Source organism: Cebus imitator, unplaced genomic scaffold, assembly GCF_001604975.1.
Source record: "Cebus imitator isolate Cc_AM_T3 unplaced genomic scaffold, Cebus_imitator-1.0 Scaffold68, whole genome shotgun sequence".
Lineage (NCBI taxonomy): Eukaryota > Metazoa > Chordata > Mammalia > Primates > Cebidae > Cebus > Cebus imitator.
The window spans coordinates 10958213-10978107 of record NW_016107383.1 but is presented as its reverse complement, the minus strand read 5'-3'; the positions used below and the strand labels follow the sequence as shown (position 1 = coordinate 10978107).

The 19895-nt window shown below is 41.2% G+C and overlaps 1 protein-coding gene across 3 annotated transcripts; it reads right to left on the bottom strand.

Annotated features, from left to right (window-relative positions):
* Nucleotides 1-9141: 9141 nt before the first annotated feature.
* Nucleotides 9142-14981, bottom strand: ZNF572 (zinc finger protein 572). 3 transcript variants are annotated; one of them, XM_017530765.2, is made up of 3 exons: nucleotides 14851-14981; nucleotides 12777-12890; nucleotides 9142-12164 (listed from the first exon to the last, which is right to left on the bottom strand). In XM_017530765.2, exons 2-3 carry the CDS (start codon nucleotides 12853-12855, stop codon nucleotides 10654-10656), a joined length of 1590 nt encoding a protein of 529 aa, XP_017386254.1. In that variant the 5' UTR covers nucleotides 12856-12890; nucleotides 14851-14981; the 3' UTR covers nucleotides 9142-10653. The 3 variants fall into 3 exon arrangements, with proteins under 3 accessions (XP_017386254.1, XP_017386255.1, XP_037595270.1); XM_017530766.2 differs by having other exon boundaries at nucleotides 9143-12164; nucleotides 14651-14981; XM_037739342.1 differs by lacking the exon at nucleotides 14851-14981 and adding an exon at nucleotides 13906-14641 and having other exon boundaries at nucleotides 9143-12164.
* Nucleotides 14982-19895: the final 4914 nt, after the last annotated feature.

Below are 19895 nucleotides of genomic sequence, written 5' to 3'. Positions count from 1 at the left end.
GCACGAGCCGGCTCGGGCGGGGGTGGGGCTGGGGTCGCCGGGGACGCTCTCCGTAACCGGGGTCGGAGTCGGTTCACCGCAGCAGTCCCAGCTCCTGCGCCCTCCCTGGACCGAGGTGCGCTTGCTCTGAGGAGAAACCTGGGGTGCTGTGCTGCCTCGGGCCGGAACGTTTACACTGATTCCGCAAGCACTTAATGAGCGCTTATTATGTGTCAGTCCCCAGAGTCCGAAAGGCGATCAGACACAGCTTCCCTGCCCTGTGTACTGTGGAGAGAGCGGTAGGGAGAGCCGTGAGTGCGTGGAGAACCTGTCGTTCAATATATAGAGAGGTCAATCTCTAAGAAAGAGTTTATCTGGGAATGTGCAAGAATTGCAATTCAGGACACTCAGACCTGGGCAGCCCCTGCATGTGTGCAAAGAACAAAGGGAATGGCTGGAGTTTTGTTTTGTTTTTGTTTTGTTTTGTTTTTGAGACAGAGTTTCGCTCTTGTTACCCAGGCTGGAGTGCAATGGCGCGATCTTGGCTCACCGCGACCTCCGCCTCCTAAGTTCAGGCAATTCTCCTGCCTCAGCCTCTTGAGTAGCTGGGATTACAGGCACGCACCAGCATGCCCAACTAGTTTTTTGTATTTTTAGTAGAGACGGGGTTTCGCCATGTTGACCAGGATGGTCTCGATCTCTTGACCTCGTGATCCACCCGCCTCGGCCTCCCAAAGTGTTGGGATTACAGGCGTGAGCCACCGCGCTCTGCCCTGAATGACTCCATTTTATACAATCAACTTTCACAATATCAAATTTTAAAACTAGAAAATATTCACTTGCTAAATCAGAGTTGTATCTAGTCTCCTAGATTTGGGGTACCCCTCCTTTTCTGAACTGGGTGGCAATATATATTGAACTAGCCAGCCTCTTCCTCAACCATTCTTCCTCTTGGCACTTCAGGCTGTGAGCCTTGGCTCACTTCCCTGGTTCTTGGAGTAGGTCCTAGTATATCCACTGGAATTGTGCTGAGGGCAGTAAAAGAAAAGCCAGAGTAATTATTTGATTCAACCCAAGGTGCATCTCAGCTGATCCTAAGCCAAGGAGAAGGGGAGTGAGGAAGAGGAAAAAGATCTAAAAAAGCTGCCTTAAAAGGTTTTTATCATCTTAATATATTGGCCATGAATTACAATAATATGTAATTTATTTACCAATTATTTGTTGTTCTCCTCCTCTCCCCTAAAGGGTTTAACAAAATTATTTAAATTGGTAAAAATTCTGGAAAGTAAGCAATATGCCTTTAAAACAATGTATTCCCTTTGATTCAATAATCCTACTTCTAGGAATTCACCTGAATTAGTAAGGGTTCTCCAGAGAGACAGAGGAAGTAGGATTTATGGAAGGGGATTTATTAGGGAAAATTGGCTCACACTGACACAGAGATGATGTCCCGCCATAGGCCATGTGCAGGCCAGAGCATCGGCAAAGCCAGTGGCATGGCTTAGTCTGGAAGCTTCAGATGATGCAGCCCCCAGTTTGAAAACAAAAGTCTGACAATCTTGGAAGTATACTGGTGCAAGTCTCAGGGTCCAAAAGCTAAAAAACCTGGAGTCTGATGTCCAAGGGCAGAAGAACAAGCATCCGATCTGGAAAGCAGACAGAGAGCAGAGAACAAGGGTCCCCCATCTTCTTCTTTGTCTCAGCCGGCCCTTAGCTACCTGGATGGTGCCTGCGCACATTGAGGACAGGTCTTCCTCTCTCTGGCCACTGACTCTTGCATCAGTCTCCTCTGGAAACACCCTCACAGACACACCCAGACATCATGTCTCACTAGCCACCTACGCATCCCTCAATCCAGTGGACACCTAAAATTAACCATTGCAAGTCCACCACTTGTTAAGCTATCACCCATACACATCTCCTTAAACCATACTTCATCTCCAAATAAAGACAATAAAAGGTCATAATACCACTTAACTTAATAAAACTATCCTGTGTACAACCAAAAACGCACAAATCCCATCTCCAGAAGAGGAGGTGAACTTCTTTAGTGATGTTTACTCTTCTGATATCCCATAACTTAAATACTGTGAGGTAAAATTAACAATACTTCAGCACTAAAATAAAGTCAATAAATTATATGTTAATGCTAAATGAGTAAGAGGAAAGAAAACAGATATCTGTGTAAGATATATGTATCTATGCATGAAAGTATTAACAAAATAGGGAGGAAATAGTCATGACAATTACAGTCCTCAATTCTGTTAGCTGATCATGTGGGTATAGCTGGTATTTATAACTACTTTCTTCTATTGTATATACTGTATTCCCTTTGCCTTCAACTTCAGCAAGAACCTCAGCTGGTTGTGGTTCTCTACCTGGTGGGGTGACACAAATCTTCATTCCTAAAGAGTCTGGGCCATTTGTAGTCCTGCCTGGATTCAGTTATTGTCTAATAGTTTGCCATTGACCTTAATCAAAGGGCATGGTAAAACCTGTATTTCACACAAATTCTTCCTTATCTCCATGGTGGAGTAATAAACAGTCCAATTTCACCCTTGGTAGTGCAGATCAATTACCCCAGCCAACACCTTAACTCCCTTCTTAGCCTATTGACTCAGAGGCATGTAGAGACCAACTGGCCAGGTGGCAGTTTTAAACTTCCAATTTAATGAAATTACTGTTGTGTCTGCTGGTAAAAGTATTCCTCCCTCTGGAACTAACGCCAGCGAAACAAGTCACTGTAACAGAAAACAAACATTTTGCTGGTGGGTCACTAGGGGCAATGGTGAGTGGTACCACTCCCATTTTCACCTCGAATGCTGGACCCATGAGTCCTGGCTATGGGAAAAACAGTATCATATATTGGATGCTGATTCAGAGTATATACAGCCTCCTAAAGAACCTTGTTCCAGTCCTTCACAGTATTATCACCTAGCTAGCACTGGAACTGTGACTTCAGAAGGTCATTCTGCCATTCTATCAAGCCAGCTGCTTCAGCATGACGGAAACAAAGTAAAACCAATGAATTCTATGAGCATAAGCCCACTGCCACACTTCTTTGGCTGTGAAATGAGTTCCTTGGTCAGAAGCAATGCTGTGTGGAACAACATGATGGTGAATAAGGCATTCAGTAAGTCCATGGATGGAGTTTTGGCAGAAGCCTTGCATGAATGGAAGACAAATCCATATCTAAAGTGTCTATTCCAGTAAAGACATACAGCTGCCCCTTCCATGATAGAAGCAGTCCCCTGTAATCAACCTGCCACTAGATAACTGATCACTCTGGGGAATGGTACTATATCAGGAGTTCAATGTTTGTCTCTTGCTGGCAGAATGGACACTCAGGAGTGGCTGTAGCCAGGCTGGCATTGGTAAGTGGGGGTCCATGTTCCTGAGTCCATGCATAAACACCATCCCTGCCATCATGGCCACTTTGCTTATGAGCCCATTGGGCAATGACGGGGTGGCTAGGGAAAAAGGCCTACTGGTATCCACAGAACAGGTCATTCTATTCACTTGATTATTAAAATTCTCCTCTGCCGAGGTCATCCTTTGGTGAGCATTCATATGGCACACAAATACCATCACATCTTTTACCCAGTCAGAGAGGTCTATCCACAAACCTCTTCCCCAAATTTCTCACTAATTTTCCAATCATGTTCCTTTCAAGTTCTTGACCATTCAGCCAATCTATTCACTACAGCCCATGAATCAGCATGTCATCACATATCTGGCCATTTTTCCTTCCAAACAAAGTGCACGACGAGGTGCACTGCCTGAAATTCTGTTCACAGGAGGATTTCCCTTCACTACTTTCCTTCAGGGATGTTCTAGAAAGGGGCTGCAGTGCTGTAACTGTCCACTTTCAGGTGGTGCTTGCATATATGAAGTACCATCTGACAACTAGACCTAGTCTTCTCTTCCTCTGTCAGCTGGTCATAGGGTCCTCCCCATGAGGCTGTAAGTGCAGGTTGGGAGAGAGAAGAGAGGCTGTAGCAGCAGGAAACAGGCATTTGGGTCCCTTCCTTAGGGAATCTCCTTTACCTTCAGGATCTGCTCAGGTTGATCAAGTATACCCCACTTCCATTTGATGATGGAGTGCTGCTGTACTCACCCAACTTTATGGCTTGCTGCATTAGATAACACCCAGTTCATGATAGGCAGTTCAGGTCACATGGTAACTTGGTGGCCCATGATCAAGCATTCAGTTTCTACTAAGGTCCAGTAGCAAGCCAAGAGCTATCTTTCAAAAGGAGGGTAGTTATCTGTGGTTGATGGCAGGGCCTTGCTCCAAAATCATAAAGGCCTCTACTGTGATTTACCAATGGGGTCCTGCCAAAGGCTCCAAACAGCATCCCTATCTGTCACTGACATCATAAGTACCATTGAATCAGCTGGATCATATGGTCCAAGTGGCAATGCAGCTTGCATAATAGCCAGGATCTGTTGCAGCCCCTCTTGCATCTAGAAGCTTTTCCAGTGAGTAAACGGGCCAAATCAACATACCCAAGTGAGGAAAGTGTTGCTTCCAAAATCCAAAAAGGCCCACTAGGCATTGTTTCTTAGTTACAAAAAACGCCAGATGCAAGAACTTATCCTTCATCTTAGAAGGGATAGCTCAACAGGCCCCAAACTATAGGACCCCTAGAAATTTCAATGAGATAGAAGGCCTTTGAATTTAGTAAAACACAAATGTTTTACCAGTAAACCCACAGTGGTTGCTACTTCTTACTAGGAACAATCAGCCTAATGTCATCAATGTAATGGACCAGTATGATATCTTACAGAAGGGAAGGCAATCAAGATCTCTAAACTAAATTATGACATAAGGCTAGAAACTTGATATACACCTAAGGCAGGACAGTGAAGGTGTTTTGCTGACCCTTATGGACAAGTATAGAGAAAAATGCATTTGCCAGTTCAATAGCTGCATACCAGGTACCCAGAGATGTGTTAATTTGCCCAAGCAATGAAACCACATCTGGTACAACAGCTGTAACTGGAGTCACCACTTGGTTAAGCTTACTGTCTAATGACAATAATCTACTGTCATTCCCCAAGATCCATCTGTCTTCTACACAGGGCAGATAGGATTGTTAAATGAGAATGGGCGGGGAACCACCACCTCTGCATCTTTAGAGTCCTTCCTGGTGGCACTAATCTCTGAAATCCCTCCGTAGATGTGATATTATTTTTGATTTACTATTTTCCCTGGTAGACGCAGCTCTAATGGCTTCCATTTGGCCTTTCCCATCATAATATCCCTCATTCCACAGATGAGGCAACCAATGTGGAAATTCTGCTCAGTATGCTAAGTATGTCTATTCCAACTATGCATTCTGGAACTGGGAAGGTGACCACAGGATGGGTTTGGGGACTCACTGGACCCACTGTAAGTCAAACCTGAGCTAAAAACTCCACTGATCACCTGACCTCTATAAGCTGCTACTCTGACTGGAGGGCCACTGTATTTTGGGTCTCCTGAAATCAGTGTCAGTTCAGAGTCAGTTATTAGTAGTTCCCTGAAAGTTCTGATGACTTCTTTCCCCAATGCACAGTCATCTAGTAAAAGGGTGTAAGTATTAACAGTATAAATGTTTGGTAGTATACCCAAATAAAGGGTAGTGTACCCTTTATTCAAAGGGTTCTGGGTCTATAAACTGGTTCAAGTCTGGAAATTGAGCAGCCATGATTATCTGTTTTTAGTATTTGAGTTAGACTTTTGTTTACATGACCTGGAAGTTTTCTGCTTATACACATCAAGTAAGAACATAGTAAGCTTCCCATCTATTTCACTTCTAGGAACACCAAGATTAATTAGCCAAAGCCAAAGGTCTACATGAGTTATTCTGATTGTTGCTTTGCCTCTGCTATTCCTTCATTAGAGTTAACTATGCCCACTTTGCCTTTGGCAGTTGAGTTTTGCCACTTGGACCCTGCCACCTTGGAATCCAATTATTCCCATTCTTTCCCAATCAGTGCCCTCACTTTAACAGTAAACATCCTGTGAGGCTGGGTGCACCTTTCTTTGTAGGTAAAAATAGTTGCATGATCAGGGATTGCATTTGGGTTTTGGTAATTTCAACCCTAAAGCTGTTGAGAAGATTCTCCTTCAGAGAACACTTAGAAGTTTCTGGACTATTTATGTATACCTGGAGCTGAGAATTCAAATCTCTGAGCTCATCTTTTTCTTTCATTACTTTATCCAGCAATATTAGTAGCAACCAACTAATGTCATTATGTTTCTTGACTTTCCACAAATGTCCTAAAATATCACGTACAGACTTACCAAGCGCATTGCTTCTTGTAAGTGGTGAATTAGGAGTGTCACAAGCATTTATTTTGTATATCTCTATAAACAGCTCAGCAATGGACTATCAGTGCTGTCTGTACTGTTAGAAATAGAGTCTCTAGCATTTTTAGCTCTAATCAGATTAGAGGGCCAATTCCAGAAACCCCAAAACCAATTAAGAAAATCCACCCTTAAAATTCTGTTCCTCTGGAAGTACTCCTGGTATCAAACCCTCATCTTATTTCCCTAGTTCTTAAGGCAGTTCTTGATGATGTTCCTTGAAATTATGCCTAGAGCAGCAAAAGGAAAAATCAAAGTAATTCTTGAAATGATTCAACCCAAGGGGAATCTCAGTTGATCCTAAGACCAGGAGAGGAGGAACAAGACTATCTTTGAAAAAACCATCTCAGGCAAGGTGCAGTGGCTCATGCCTGTAATCCCAGCACTTTGGGAGGCCAAGGCAGGAGGATCACTTGAGCCAGGAGCCAATAAATCATGGATAAGAACGGACTACTGTAATGACAGTCTTGTTGTTACCAAATGCTATGGTTTGAGTATCCCACTAAAACTCATGTTGGGACCTTAATTCCCAGTGCAGCAATATTGGGAGATGGAACCTTTAAGAAGTGGAGCCTAATGGGAGGCATCTGGGTCGTGGGGACTCCCTCTTCCCTTATGGGCAGTGTGCTGACAATTCTTGCATTAGTGAGTGATCTCTCTCTCACATAAGACAGGATTAGTTTCTGAGAGCAAGCTGTTAGGAAGCGATTACAACTCTCATGTTTTGCCCCTCTACACATATTCTCTTCCTCCTTGACTTCTGCCATGTTATGACATAGCACAGAAGCCAAGCAGATGCTGGCCCCTGCTCTTGGACTTCCCAGCCACCAGAATCATGAGCCAAATAAACCTCTTTTCTTTATAAATTACCCAGCCTCATGGATTCTATTATGGCAATACTGAAGAGACTAACACCATGATTTCAGAAAATAAGACTGGCTGAGATGCATGTGTCATATTAATGTATAAAAACAACAGTCACAGTACTGCTGAACTCCACTACCTCTCACCATCAGTGAAGAAACTTCTACAGCACTAAGGAGAAGGCCCATTTGGTAGACCCAACTTGGATGACTTGGGATCATGGAGGTAATCCCAAGTAGTAAACAGTAGATCTTAGTTACAACACAGATTTACAGTCACATGTCCTTTGGTAGGCTGTACAGCAGTTAGGGAGTGAGTTCCCTGCTATAATTGTGAGTCATGCATTGACATGGCTCTCCCTATGCTATGGCATGGAAAATATACATGAGCTCCTTCTTTGAGTAGAGAAAATATTCATATAGGTGTCTTCTATTTAATTAAAAAGAAACTATGAAATAAAGCACTCTAAAGAATGCTTTCTTTATTCACATGCTGAATCCTTTGTGCTAGCAAGAAAAATAGAGACTATAGAATATGTCTTTCTCATGGAGCTAAACAAAAAGGCTACTTGCTGATTAATTAAATTGAGATAAAAGCATCACATATTATGTTTGACTATGTTATATTCTCCATCATAAGGTACAAATCTCTCTTTTGTTTTCCTCATTTTCAATCCAAAGAGATAAGGATTTTTGCCAAATTGTTCTACTAATGGAGCCCATCTTAACCCATCTAAGATGTGAACATCTTTTTTTCTGGTTGACATCAAGGTTTGTGAAATAGGTTTTATATATTGCCAGTCAACATAGTACACTGTACAGGTGATGGTGACAGGACATAAATTGTACCTGTTGTTAATCTCTTCAGGTACAAACTAAATGAAACTGAACTTGTGACTTTGTTCTTTCCTAATTTAAACCAAATCCTTTGTTTCATGAATAAAAAGATAATTTAGTAAAATTTCCTGTCTCTCTGTTATAGCTGCTTACAGAGTGAATAAAAGTGTTTTAGACAGTCTGCCAACAACATAGTCCTGTGCTTTTCCAGCATTTTATCCCTTAAAATTTCTGAAGTTGATCATAAAGAATCTACAAGTAAGATAAGTTTGGAGCTATACTACTATTTTTAAAACATGTGGATAACATTTTTTTTCAGTTTGTTTCAATTAACAATAGCAGCAACTAATTACCATTTACTGATACCCGGCTATGTTTAAGCACTGTGCTATATGCTTTGCAAACATTTACTTAATGTTTATAGTAACTCTGTAAGGTAGACAGTATTTCTGCTTTACAGATGAGGGAACTGAGGCTCAGAGTGGTTACCTGCCACACAGCATGTAACTGATTTTTTTATCACCCCAACTACTGCTTCCTTGCAACTGAATTTCAGCCTCAACAGCAAAGTCCTAAGTTTAATTATCAAGCATTAATCAAACTATTATTTACTGTAAAAATCTGTCCCAAAATATTACAATTTAAGAAAATGTGGACAATACTATATAACATACAAAGATAGAAAGATATTCAGGTAAGGTCACATAAAAGCCAATAATGGGCTGGGTGTGGTGGCTTACACCTGTAATCTCAGCAGTTTGGGAGGCTGAGGGAGGAGAACTGCTTGAAGCCAGGAGTTCAAGACCAGCCTGGGCAACATGGCAAGACGCTGTCTCTACAAAAATTTAAAAATTAGCTGGGTGCAGTGGCATGTGCCTGTAGTCCTAGCTACTCAGGAGGCTGAGGTGGGAAGATCCCTTAAGCCCAGGAGTTTGAGGCTACAGTGAGCTATGATGGTGCCATTGCACTACAGTCTGGGTGACAGTGTGAGACCTTATCTCTTAAAAAAATTAATAAGAAAAAAATAAAAAGCCAAAAATGCCCAATGTTTTCCCCATTTTGAAAGCAGAAAATTTCCCCCAAATTCTTCTTCAAAACTCTATTTCCTAGTTTTTGCTTTATTTTTGTAATCAAATAACAATACAAAAACACACAAATGCCTTGCCAGCATCAGGTACACCACAATCATGAAAGATAAAATAATCCCCAGGCAATTAAATGACCATCAGCTACAGCCCTTTGCATCAGCTACAATGGACCCATTCTGGCTTCACATTCCTAATATGTGTCTCTGCATATTATTCATAAAATATATTCTGAATCCAAAAATTAGATGAAATCATGGGCAACTCAGGAGTCCTAACCTTCCTACTCATCTACCTATTGCACTAGTAGGAAAAAATGGGAGGAAGGAAATAGGATATATCTAATACTTTCGAAAGCATTATTCCCATATGAAGGAGTAGGGAAAATGGGGCCTCAGTTATCAGATCCACATGCCAATTATGTCAAGAGGCAAAAGAAAACTGTCAGTACTGAAGCTGAGAAGTCTCAGTACTCCTTAATGGCAAACTGTCCTTGGACACTAGCTCAGAATTAGTGAGCTAATTATTAGAAAAAGAACGCAGTTCCTGAGCTGACCAAGAATTACATAATGGGATAACTTGGGGAAAAGACTCTTCATTAAATATTTTAAGACAGAATTCAGGAATTCTTCCTCCTATCCTGGCTTTGGTCAAGACAGTGAGATCATATCACTAGATAACTCAGTTGGCTGCACATAAATTAGAACACAATCATTAAAATATCCAATCTCTAAACCCAGTGTCTTCAAAACTCTATCCCAATTCTACTCTACAGTACAATTCCTTCTGGAGAGCAAACCCTTCAGAGCACATTTCTACAGTCTAATAGAAAATATTTATGGGTCTGTCAAGAATGATGATCTTGAATGAAAGAACCTTGTATAATATTCAATACAGCAGCCACTGGTCACACAGAGCTACTGAGCACTTAGAAAGTGGCTAGTGTGACTGAGGAACTGGATTTAAAATTTCAATTAATCTTAATACAAATAACTACATATGGCTAGAGGCTATGGTGTTGGGCAGTATAGTTCTAGATGCTGTAATAGTTCATTTTTAGTGACTAAAAATGAAAAAAAAGAATCTTTTCTTTCTTGAGCCCCAACAAAATAGCCAGGAAATCACATTATTTACTCAAAAAGATCCTTTCTCTGGGTAAACCCTTGAGGCCAGTAATGATGTATATCTACCCAATAAAGGAAGAGAAAATAATTCAGTGGCAATTCTAGCTTCAGGTTCTCACAGATTCCTTTGCTTACTCTCAGGATTACTCTGTAGGTGTCCTTTTGAAGTTATTACTACCTTACCTTAAATCAAAAAAGTCCTCCTTTCTTCATCCTAGGTGGATGAATCTCTCACTGGACAGATCCAATAACCTGGTGATTGGGGTTTTCCCATCCTTTAAACTGGGAGGTTGACTTTTTCCAAATGTTTTGACAAACACACCAAAGAAACTTTATAGCACAATAATCAGAGAATAGCTGAATTGTCATGGTCCAACAAGAAAGAAAAAACAATCACCAGGCTTTGGGACTCAGGAAGATGTATTTGATACTGAAAATGAAGGGATGAGGGGCACTTCCCCTGAACAGTTTTTCCAAGTCCATTCAAGAGGAAAATCCTCAACATCAGGAGACTCAAAAGGCTTTTCTACGTGAATTTTCCGATGCTGATTGAGGTAGGCACTTCTGCTGAAGCATTTCTCACAGCTGGTACATTTGTAAGGTTTTTCCCCTATGTGGGTCCTCCGGTGCCTGATAAGGTTAAAGCTCTGACTGAAGCATTCACCACAATCAGGACATTTATAAGGTTTCTCTCCTGTATGTGTCCTTTGGTGAATCACCAGGGTGGAACTCTGACTGAAAGTTTTCCAGCACTCAGAACATCTGTAAGGTTTTTCTCCTGTATGTGTCCTCTGGTGTCTAATGAGATGGGAGCTAAGGCCAAAACTCTTTCCACATTCACAACATCTATATGGTTTCTCTCCTAACTGGATTCTGCAGTCTTCTATCACACTGCAGTTCTGATTCAAACTTTCTTCATATTCAGAACTTTCATAGGATTTCTCTCCTGTGTGCGTTTTCTGGTGGGTAATAAGGTTTGAACTACGACTAAAATTCTTCCCACATTCTGGACATTGATAAGGCTTTTCTCCTGTATGTATTCTCTGATGTTTTATTAGAGTAGAATTACAACCAAAGCTTTTTCCACACTCAAGACATTTGTAGGGCTTCTCACCTGTGTGTGTCCGCTGGTGGCGTATGAGGCTGGAACTCTGACTAAAACTCTTCCCACAATCAGGGCACTTATAAGGTTTTTCTCCAGTGTGAGTCCTCTGATGCTCTATTAGGACATAACTGTGACTGAAGCCTTTTCCACAGACACAACATTCATATGGTTTTTCACCTGTATGTGATCTGTGATGCTGAATAAGGTGAGAGCTGCTGCTAAATCTCTTCCCACACTCAGGGCATTTATAGGGTTTCTCTCCCGTGTGAGTTCTTTCATGGATAATAAGATGGGAGGTATTGCTGAAGCTTTTCCCACATTCACCACACTGGTAGGGTTTCTCTCCTGTGTGCATTCTTAGATGCTGAATCAGGTGAGAACTGTTACAAAAGCATTTCGCACACTCAGAGCATTTATAAGGCTTTTCTCCTGTGTGGGTCCTTTGGTGAGTACGCAAGTGAGAACTATTATTGAAGCTTTTCCAACATTCGGAACATTTGTAGGGTCTGTCTACAAAGGATGAATTCTGCTGGACAGAGGCATTGGTATGTTTTCCTGGGTCCCATTCCTGGTGATTGGGGTTTTCCTCCTTTTTAGCTATAGAGTTTCCCCAATTCTCTGACTTGCCATCACTCTCACAGGAATCATGACACCAAATCTCATCTTGAACCCATGTCAATGGCATTACTTTTGCATCCTCATGCTTATAATGTTGTGGTCCGTGTCTTTTAGACCATTCTGAAGGTTTCTCTTTAAGATTATCTGCCTTAGGATTGTTGTGGTGAACAGTTTCCAAATTATTCATACTTTCATCTCCTGCAAGAATAAACAAATATTCTAACCATATTCCTGAATCTCTGCCAGAGAAATAAATTCTAAATTGCAGTGGAAGAGAGGAAATAACAATGTGAAACCTCATAAGTAATTACATATAAAAAAATTTTTAAAGACAGTTTTACTTCTTTTCCTCTGTTTACCAGAGGCAGGTGGATGTTTTTTGTACTTAGCAAAAACACTAATGAATTATTTGAATCATTATTGGCAAAGGGAACATCAAACTAAAAATAAACGCATTAAATTACATTCTAGAAGACTTAAGAGAAAAAACAGGATTGATACAGGAGTGAAATTGAACAGAATACCATCTCAGGTAAAAACTAGGCAACAGCTTTGCTAAAATCTGAGCAAATACTATACAAATAACAATAGCCACTACTTATTAAGAACAGTAGCTTTGGATGTGGTATCTCAGTAATCCTAAAATATGAGACAGATACTCATTTTCTTAAAGATGAGAACAATGAGGCTGAAATAATTAACACAGCTTTTAAGTGACAGCACAAGGAATTAAAGTTTGTCTCATTCCACAGTCTTGTTCTTTCTACATCAAATTTCTTAAGGATTCATATCACTGTTTTGATCCCTCACCTGTGAAGGGGATTTTCAAATTCTCCCTCTTCATGAAGCTGTTACAGTCTGAGACCAACAGTTCTTTTTCTTGCTCCATCACAATGATCACAGCCACGTTACGGATCAGAAACCCTGTGGAAGGAAATAAATTATGTTTGGAGGTATTTCATAAGTTCAAGCTTATTCTTCCTCCTTCCTTCCCAACCATTCCAACATAACAATAGGAAGCACAGAATGTTCATGAACCATACTGAAAATAAGAAACACAACTCTTAGCAGCCCTTTTAGAAAATCTTATCTCTGATGCAAGTGTTTAGAATTAAGGGTTAACCCAATTAACCTTTTCTAAAGAAATAACAGTGCAAAAAATTAAATCTCCACATTAAAGGTTTGAAGATCAAGCTTCAAAGACAGAACACTAATCCTCATTGTCCAAGCGTAGCTTAGAAACACTTTTAACTTAAAAAACAAAGTATTTTTTTAAAGACATCAATAATAAAACGTATAAAGACTTCAAGGAATCAATACACAAGCATAAGAAGCAGCTAAAGAAGAAAAAAGCACTCTGTTTAGTTTCAAAAGAATAACTTGGTCTTGACAGAAGGAACCCTTTGAAGTTAATTTCAAAGGAAAGTTAGGATTTATATAACCATTAAAGAGAAATCAGGACAAAGCAGGGGTGGAATAATAACCATGAAATATAAAAAGGAAGCTAAAGAGGGGCCTCCTCCTCCTTGCTCTTAGTTTCTAAGTCTATCGTATTCACAAAATCCACTTCAGCCTAAACTTTGTCTTCTGGAGCCAACAATCATTAACCTATTTTAAGGGACTAGAAAATGTGATCTACCACAGGAAGGCAATGACATATGGACTTTTGGCATCCATTTCAGAATATGAAGAATATAATCATTTGGGAGAAAATAAGGACCTAAAAGGATATACAAGTGCACATATTTTAAAAACAAAAATAGTATCTGTACTTATATTGCATTTTCACCATTACTGCCTATTATATGCCAGGTAGTGAATGAAATAATTTGCATATATTTGTCATTTAATTCTTACAATAGCTCTCTGAGGTGTATGAACAACTACCAGCATTTTACAGATGAGTTTAAAACGTATTAAGAAATTTTCCTAAGATCACCTAGAAAGTGATAGAGCAGGATTGAGCTCCAAGTCTGATTAGATGCTGACGTTTTTTCACCCACTTACTTATTATTGTAAACTAGAACAGGAAGCAGAGGTGAGCATAATCCCAAACTGCAAATGAACCTCAAAATTCCCTTTATTTTAGAATATATTGGCTGGCGTTTTAGAAAACACATCTACATTCCTAAGTCTTGTAACAAAGTGAGTTGACATTCGATAAGCACACTCATCAGCAAGTAGATTTGTTCTAGAGAAACATGAAACTGTCTACATTACTAATATCCCCAGTGTTTGAATGAGAGGTGGGGAACCATACACCTGAATGCAAAAAAAGGGAGGGGTGGAGTTGCTCGAATGGAGTTATATACTTTGCTGTCCTAGTTACATACTGTCATCAAAGTATTAACAAAAGAAGCATGAAGGAACAGTGAGTGCCTTCTGCGTAACACATTACCATCCGACCATTTTCCCTACTAAAATACTACTAAATTTGGCAGCAAAGGAGCCCAGGAACAGTGACTCAGCAAAATGGTGGCAAACTCAAGGCCATAAAAGGCTGCCATTAAGATGTCACTCCACGGGGAAGGGCTGTTTTCACTGTTACAGAGCAAACAGGTGATTAAGGTGGGGCCGTGCTTTGATTAGAAAGCCTTCAAAGAAAATGCACTGCATGAAGCCTCGTTTTAAGAACCGCTAACAGGGACAAGTTGGAGACACTGTGGGGTGAAGTTCCAGGATACCAGACGGTCTCCGGCAGACAAGATCCTTTAAGGGACCTGGCAGGCAAGGATGACGGTGGCCCGCCGGCGGGAGCTGCTGGGCCTTCGCCCCTGGCAGCAGCGGGATCTCTCTCCCGGAGGTCCACTGCAGCCTGGACGGAGCTGTTTCCACTCCTCTAGCCCGCAACCCTCGGCTCCCTTCCCCCAAAGAAGGAACTCACTGTTCTGGGGGCTACACCCAAGGCGCCTGCACCCCCAGCAGTCCGGGAGGAAGGAGCCCCCCCTGCTCTCTCTCTGACCCTACCAACCCAGGTTCCTAAACTCTCAAACACGGAAGACATAAACAGGAAGTTACCCCATCTCCCCTGGCGGCTTTGCTGGGGCCGCTCTAGGAAACAGTGATGGCCAACTCTCGTTGATCTTAACCCTTAGGGTCCTGGACCAGAAGGAGCGTGAGGGTGGATTTCCTTTCCTTGTGCTGTGACCAGCCAACTGTGAACCTCATTCCTCTCACTTCTCAGGCGGCTTACAACAGGGGCCTGATTGGAGCTTCTATTTTTCCTTGCCATCAGAGCATCATCAGATTAATTATCACGATTAGAATCGAAATCAGACTAGTATTTATTAAACACCTACTGTTTCTGTTCGCACCGCTGTGAGAGTGGATATATATTTACTTATCTGTGAAAGTTAGAGAGCTAAGGCATCCATTCACATATAAAACAATCCGTTTACTTAACTCCCGGAAAAGTAGTTAATCCGTCCTCTTTCATTACAGAGAAAAGAGAAGGCAATCCCTTCATCTCACTTCTACCAAACAGAAATCTACTCAAGTAGGCACCCTGCCATTTTCTTTCTTCCCTCCTGTTACAACAGAGTCCCTCTTTGGCATTTTAACAAGCCCTTTACTGGTACTCATTTTCCTACCCATCTTCTTGGAAAGTTTACACTACCAACTAAACTCTCAATCCCTCCACTCCCACCCCCAAATAGTCCCTCCGCTTTTCCTTTCTCTTTATACTCACAATGTTTCCATTTCATCAATTTTCCACTAACCTTAACATTTCTCCTGCAACAACAAGAAAAAATCACTAGCATCACCAGTGACCTCCACGTTGTTAGTGCAACTGGTATTTTTTAGTTGTCAGGTCCCTTTTCAGGGGGGTTGACGTGGCTATGGACTCATCTTCTAGAGCACTCTTTCGAGGTGATACCACATTCTCCTCCTTTTCCTCCAACATCTCTAGTTCTCTGTTAGTCTCTTTTCCAAGTCAGTCCCTCAAGGTCATCCTACCCCTCTCCTCTTATTACTGAGTGTTCTCTGCCAAGGCAATCTCATACATTCCCACATTTTCACATACCACCTAGACAGACAACACAAAAATTTTTTTCTCCAGCCCAAGCTACATGTCTGAGCTCCTCACTTATAACCATGGTCTACTTGGCATCTCATACAGCAAGTCTCAATAACAACTCAAAACCAAAATGTCAAAAATCAAAATCATAATCTGTCTTTTCACTCACTGTTCTTCCCCATATACACATGTAAACACAAAATAAAACAAAATAAATCTGTTTCTCTTCCAATATTCTTTCAACCATCCATCCAGTTAGATGGAAACCCAGAAATCTTTCTTTTAACTTCCCTTGCCTTATCTTCCATATACAATTTATAAACAAGCCTCATCTATTGTGTAATAAATAATTCTCACATGTAGTGGTTTCCCCTAACCACCAGGGCTACCCCTAATTCAGGCAACCATCGCCCCTCACTTGAAGAATTTCCATGCCCTCCTAACAAACAGTCCTATAGATGCTCATCCTTGCTCCCTCTCATTCACTCTTCCTTGTTGAATCCAGAGGGATCTTTTCCAAAAATGAATCAGATTCTTCCATGTTCCTTTATCTAGTTGAAGCTTACTCATCCTTCAGATTTCAGCTTACACATCACTCTCTCACAGAAGGTTTCCAGGCTCTTCTATATGGTCTTCTCCTACCATATTTTTTTCCCATTGTAGCCCATGTCACGACTGCAGCTTTATGTTTGTGTGATTGATGCATTATTTCACCTCTCCATTCAGACAGCAAAATCCATGAGAATAGGGTCTGCCTCCATTTTGCTTATAATTCTATCTTACAACTTAGCACAGTGCCTGATTCCTTCATTCATTCATTTAAATATTTGTTGAAAGCCTACTGTGTGCCTGTTACTGTGTTATCTTAGGCACTAAGGATGCACCAGGGCACCAAACAATGTGGGGGAGACCACAAATGAACATCAACAAAAAGTGAACAAAGAAATGTATGTTAAGCAGTGATGAGTATTAGAAAAGAAGCAAGTTAAAGAAACAGACATGCTAGGATGCTGAAGAAAGTGTACTATTTCAGGTAAGGAGGTCAGGGAAGTCCTCTCAGTAAGGAGCTATTTCAGCAGAAGTATGAAGGAAGAAAGGCATGGGCCTCTTTGTTATTTAAGGAAGGAACAATTAAGACAGGAGCAGTAAGAAAAAAGACTCTGAGATGAAAACTCAAGAAACAGTAAGGAGCAGAGCAAGTGAAATGAACAGTACTTGGAGATAAGGTCAGAGATGTTTCAAGAGGCCAGATCATATAGGCCATAAGTGACAGACACAGCGATGCATCACTCAGACTCCAAGGAAGTACATGTTGCCCACCTTTGAGAGTGCTTTCTGGAGCTCATGCCCTTTCCAAGGCAGCCCACATCTGGTGCCTGATTAAGGCAGAACTATAAAAGCCTGTCCATGTTGCCCAAAGCAGGATAACTCTTAAATGCACATTTCAGCTCCTGAGTGTTGTTTGTTTGTTTGTTTGTTTAAGACAATCTTGCTCTGTCACCCAGGCTGGAGTGCAGTGTCACAATCATGGCTTACTATAGCCTCAACTGCCCAGGCTCTAGCAATCCTCCCATCTTAGCCTCTTGAGTAACTGGGACTACAGGCACGTGCTACCATGCCCTGCTAATTTTTAAATTTTTTTGTAGAGAGAGGGGTCTCACTTTGTTGCCCAGCCTGGATGTGAACTCTTGGGCTCAAGCAATCCTCCTGCCTTGGCCTCCCAAAGTGTTGGGATTACAGGTTTAAGCCATGGTGCCCAGCCAACTCCTGAGTTCTTGATGGCCTTGATGAAGGAATCTGTTGTCAGGTCCAAATTGCAGGTCTTCCCCCTCGATCCTGATTCTTTTCCCACGCTTCCACAGGTTTGGATACCAAGGCCATTTCCTAATCAACACCCTGGACACTAAACTTGGTTTCAGAATCTGCTTTCTCAGCAAACAAACAAATGAACAAAAACCTCCAAAATATATGCATAAAATGAAATGTCCTCTCTCACCCTGGCCCCAAGCAAAGAACTGCCCCAGTTCTTCTCTCCACTGGGGCAACCAACATTTTATGTTTCTTGTGTATTATTCACAGATATGCCAAATGTGAGCAAATACCTACCTAACTACTTACATATATACATACTGTTGGAAACAGATGCTCGGTGCCACAAAGAAATAATTAGCACTGAGACCAAGGATCTTTCAGCAAATGCAACTTTTACTTCCTGGACTGCAGGAAGGGTACTCTCACTAGCCATCTTGCCATGAGAGTACAACAAACAAAGGAAAGCAGACATATTTATCCCTTATGCACTGGGGGTCATCCTTACTGCTGTATCTGATCTCCTTTGGCTGGAGTCAGGCCTCACAATCTAAACTAAAATCCGATTGGCTAACAACTTAAAACTTTTCTAAACAGGTAAAAGCAATGGAAAGCTGGGGCATCCAGCACAGATATTTTGGTTAAGGTACAAGGACACAGAATGCACTACGTGCCTGTAAGCATGGCGTGTCTAACAGCAACATAGGATAAGTCTTAACAAAGAGTTATTAGCACACTTATGATTTTTTCTTTAACGAGAAAGGAAACTTTAAAGAGGAACTTTTCTACTTCCCAAACATACATACATATACACATACATAGGTAATAAATAGATGACAGGTATTCATTCATTTATTTTGCTACACATATGATAGTAAGCTATTCGCTTTGTTTTAAATTTTAGTTTGTTCACTTGACAACATATTGCAGAGTGTTCTTTTCTTGCATTTTTTTTGGTTTTGTTTTGTTTTGTTTTTTGTTTTTAATTTTTGAGGCTGGATCTCACTCTGTCCCCCAAGCTGGAGTGCAGTGGTGTGATCTCAACTCACTACAATCTCAACCTCCAGGGCTCAAGCAATCCTCCCACCTCAGCCTCTCAAGTATTTAGGACCACAGCTAATTTTATTTTTTGTAGAGACAGGGTCTTACTATGGCCCAGGCTGATCTCCAACTCCCGGACTTAAGTGATCCACCTGCTCCAGCCTCCCAAAGTGCTGGGATTATAGTCATGAGCCACTGCACCCAGCCATATAATAGTACAGACATTTATCATACGCTTTTTTTTAACAGTTGCATAGTATTCCATTGTGTGAATATACCAGTATTTATTTAATCTGTTTCTTATATTGCTTCTGAACTTTTGCTGTTACTTATATTGCAATGAATAATTTAACCTTTATTTTTTAAAGCTGTGGTGGATATTGTGAATTGGTTTGCTCAATATCCATTATAACTTTCTTTCATTATGCTTTCCTGCAGAGAAGAGTTGATGTTATGAACCGAATTGTGTCCACCGAAAATTCTTTTGTTTTTTTTTTGAGATGGAGTCTCACTCTTTATCCCCCCAGGGTAGAGCAGAATGGTGCCATCTTGACTCACTGCAGCCTCTGCCTTCTGGATTCAAACAATTCTCCTGCCTCAGCCTCCAAGTAGCTGGGATTACAGGCATGCACCACCATAACCTGCTAATTTTTGTATTTTTAGTAGAGACAGGGTTTCATTATGTTGGTCAGGCTGGTCTCAAACTCCTGACCTTAAATGATCTGTCTGCCTCAGCTTCCTAAAGTGCTGGAACTATAGGAGTCAGACACCGTGCCTGGCCTTCACTCAAAATTCTTATGTTGAACCCGTAATCCCCAGTGTAGCTGTATTTGGAGACAGGCCCTCAAGGGAGTATTTGAGGTTAAGTGAGGTCATAAGTGGGGCTCTAATCTGATAGGACTGGTGTCCTTGCAAGAAGAGGAAGAGACAACAGAGACATCCCTATCTGTGTACACACAAAGGAAAGGCCAGGTGAGAACATAGCAAGAAGGTGGCCGTCTGCAAACCAGGAAGAGAGGCCTCATGGAAACTAACACTGACCATACCTTGCTCATAGACTT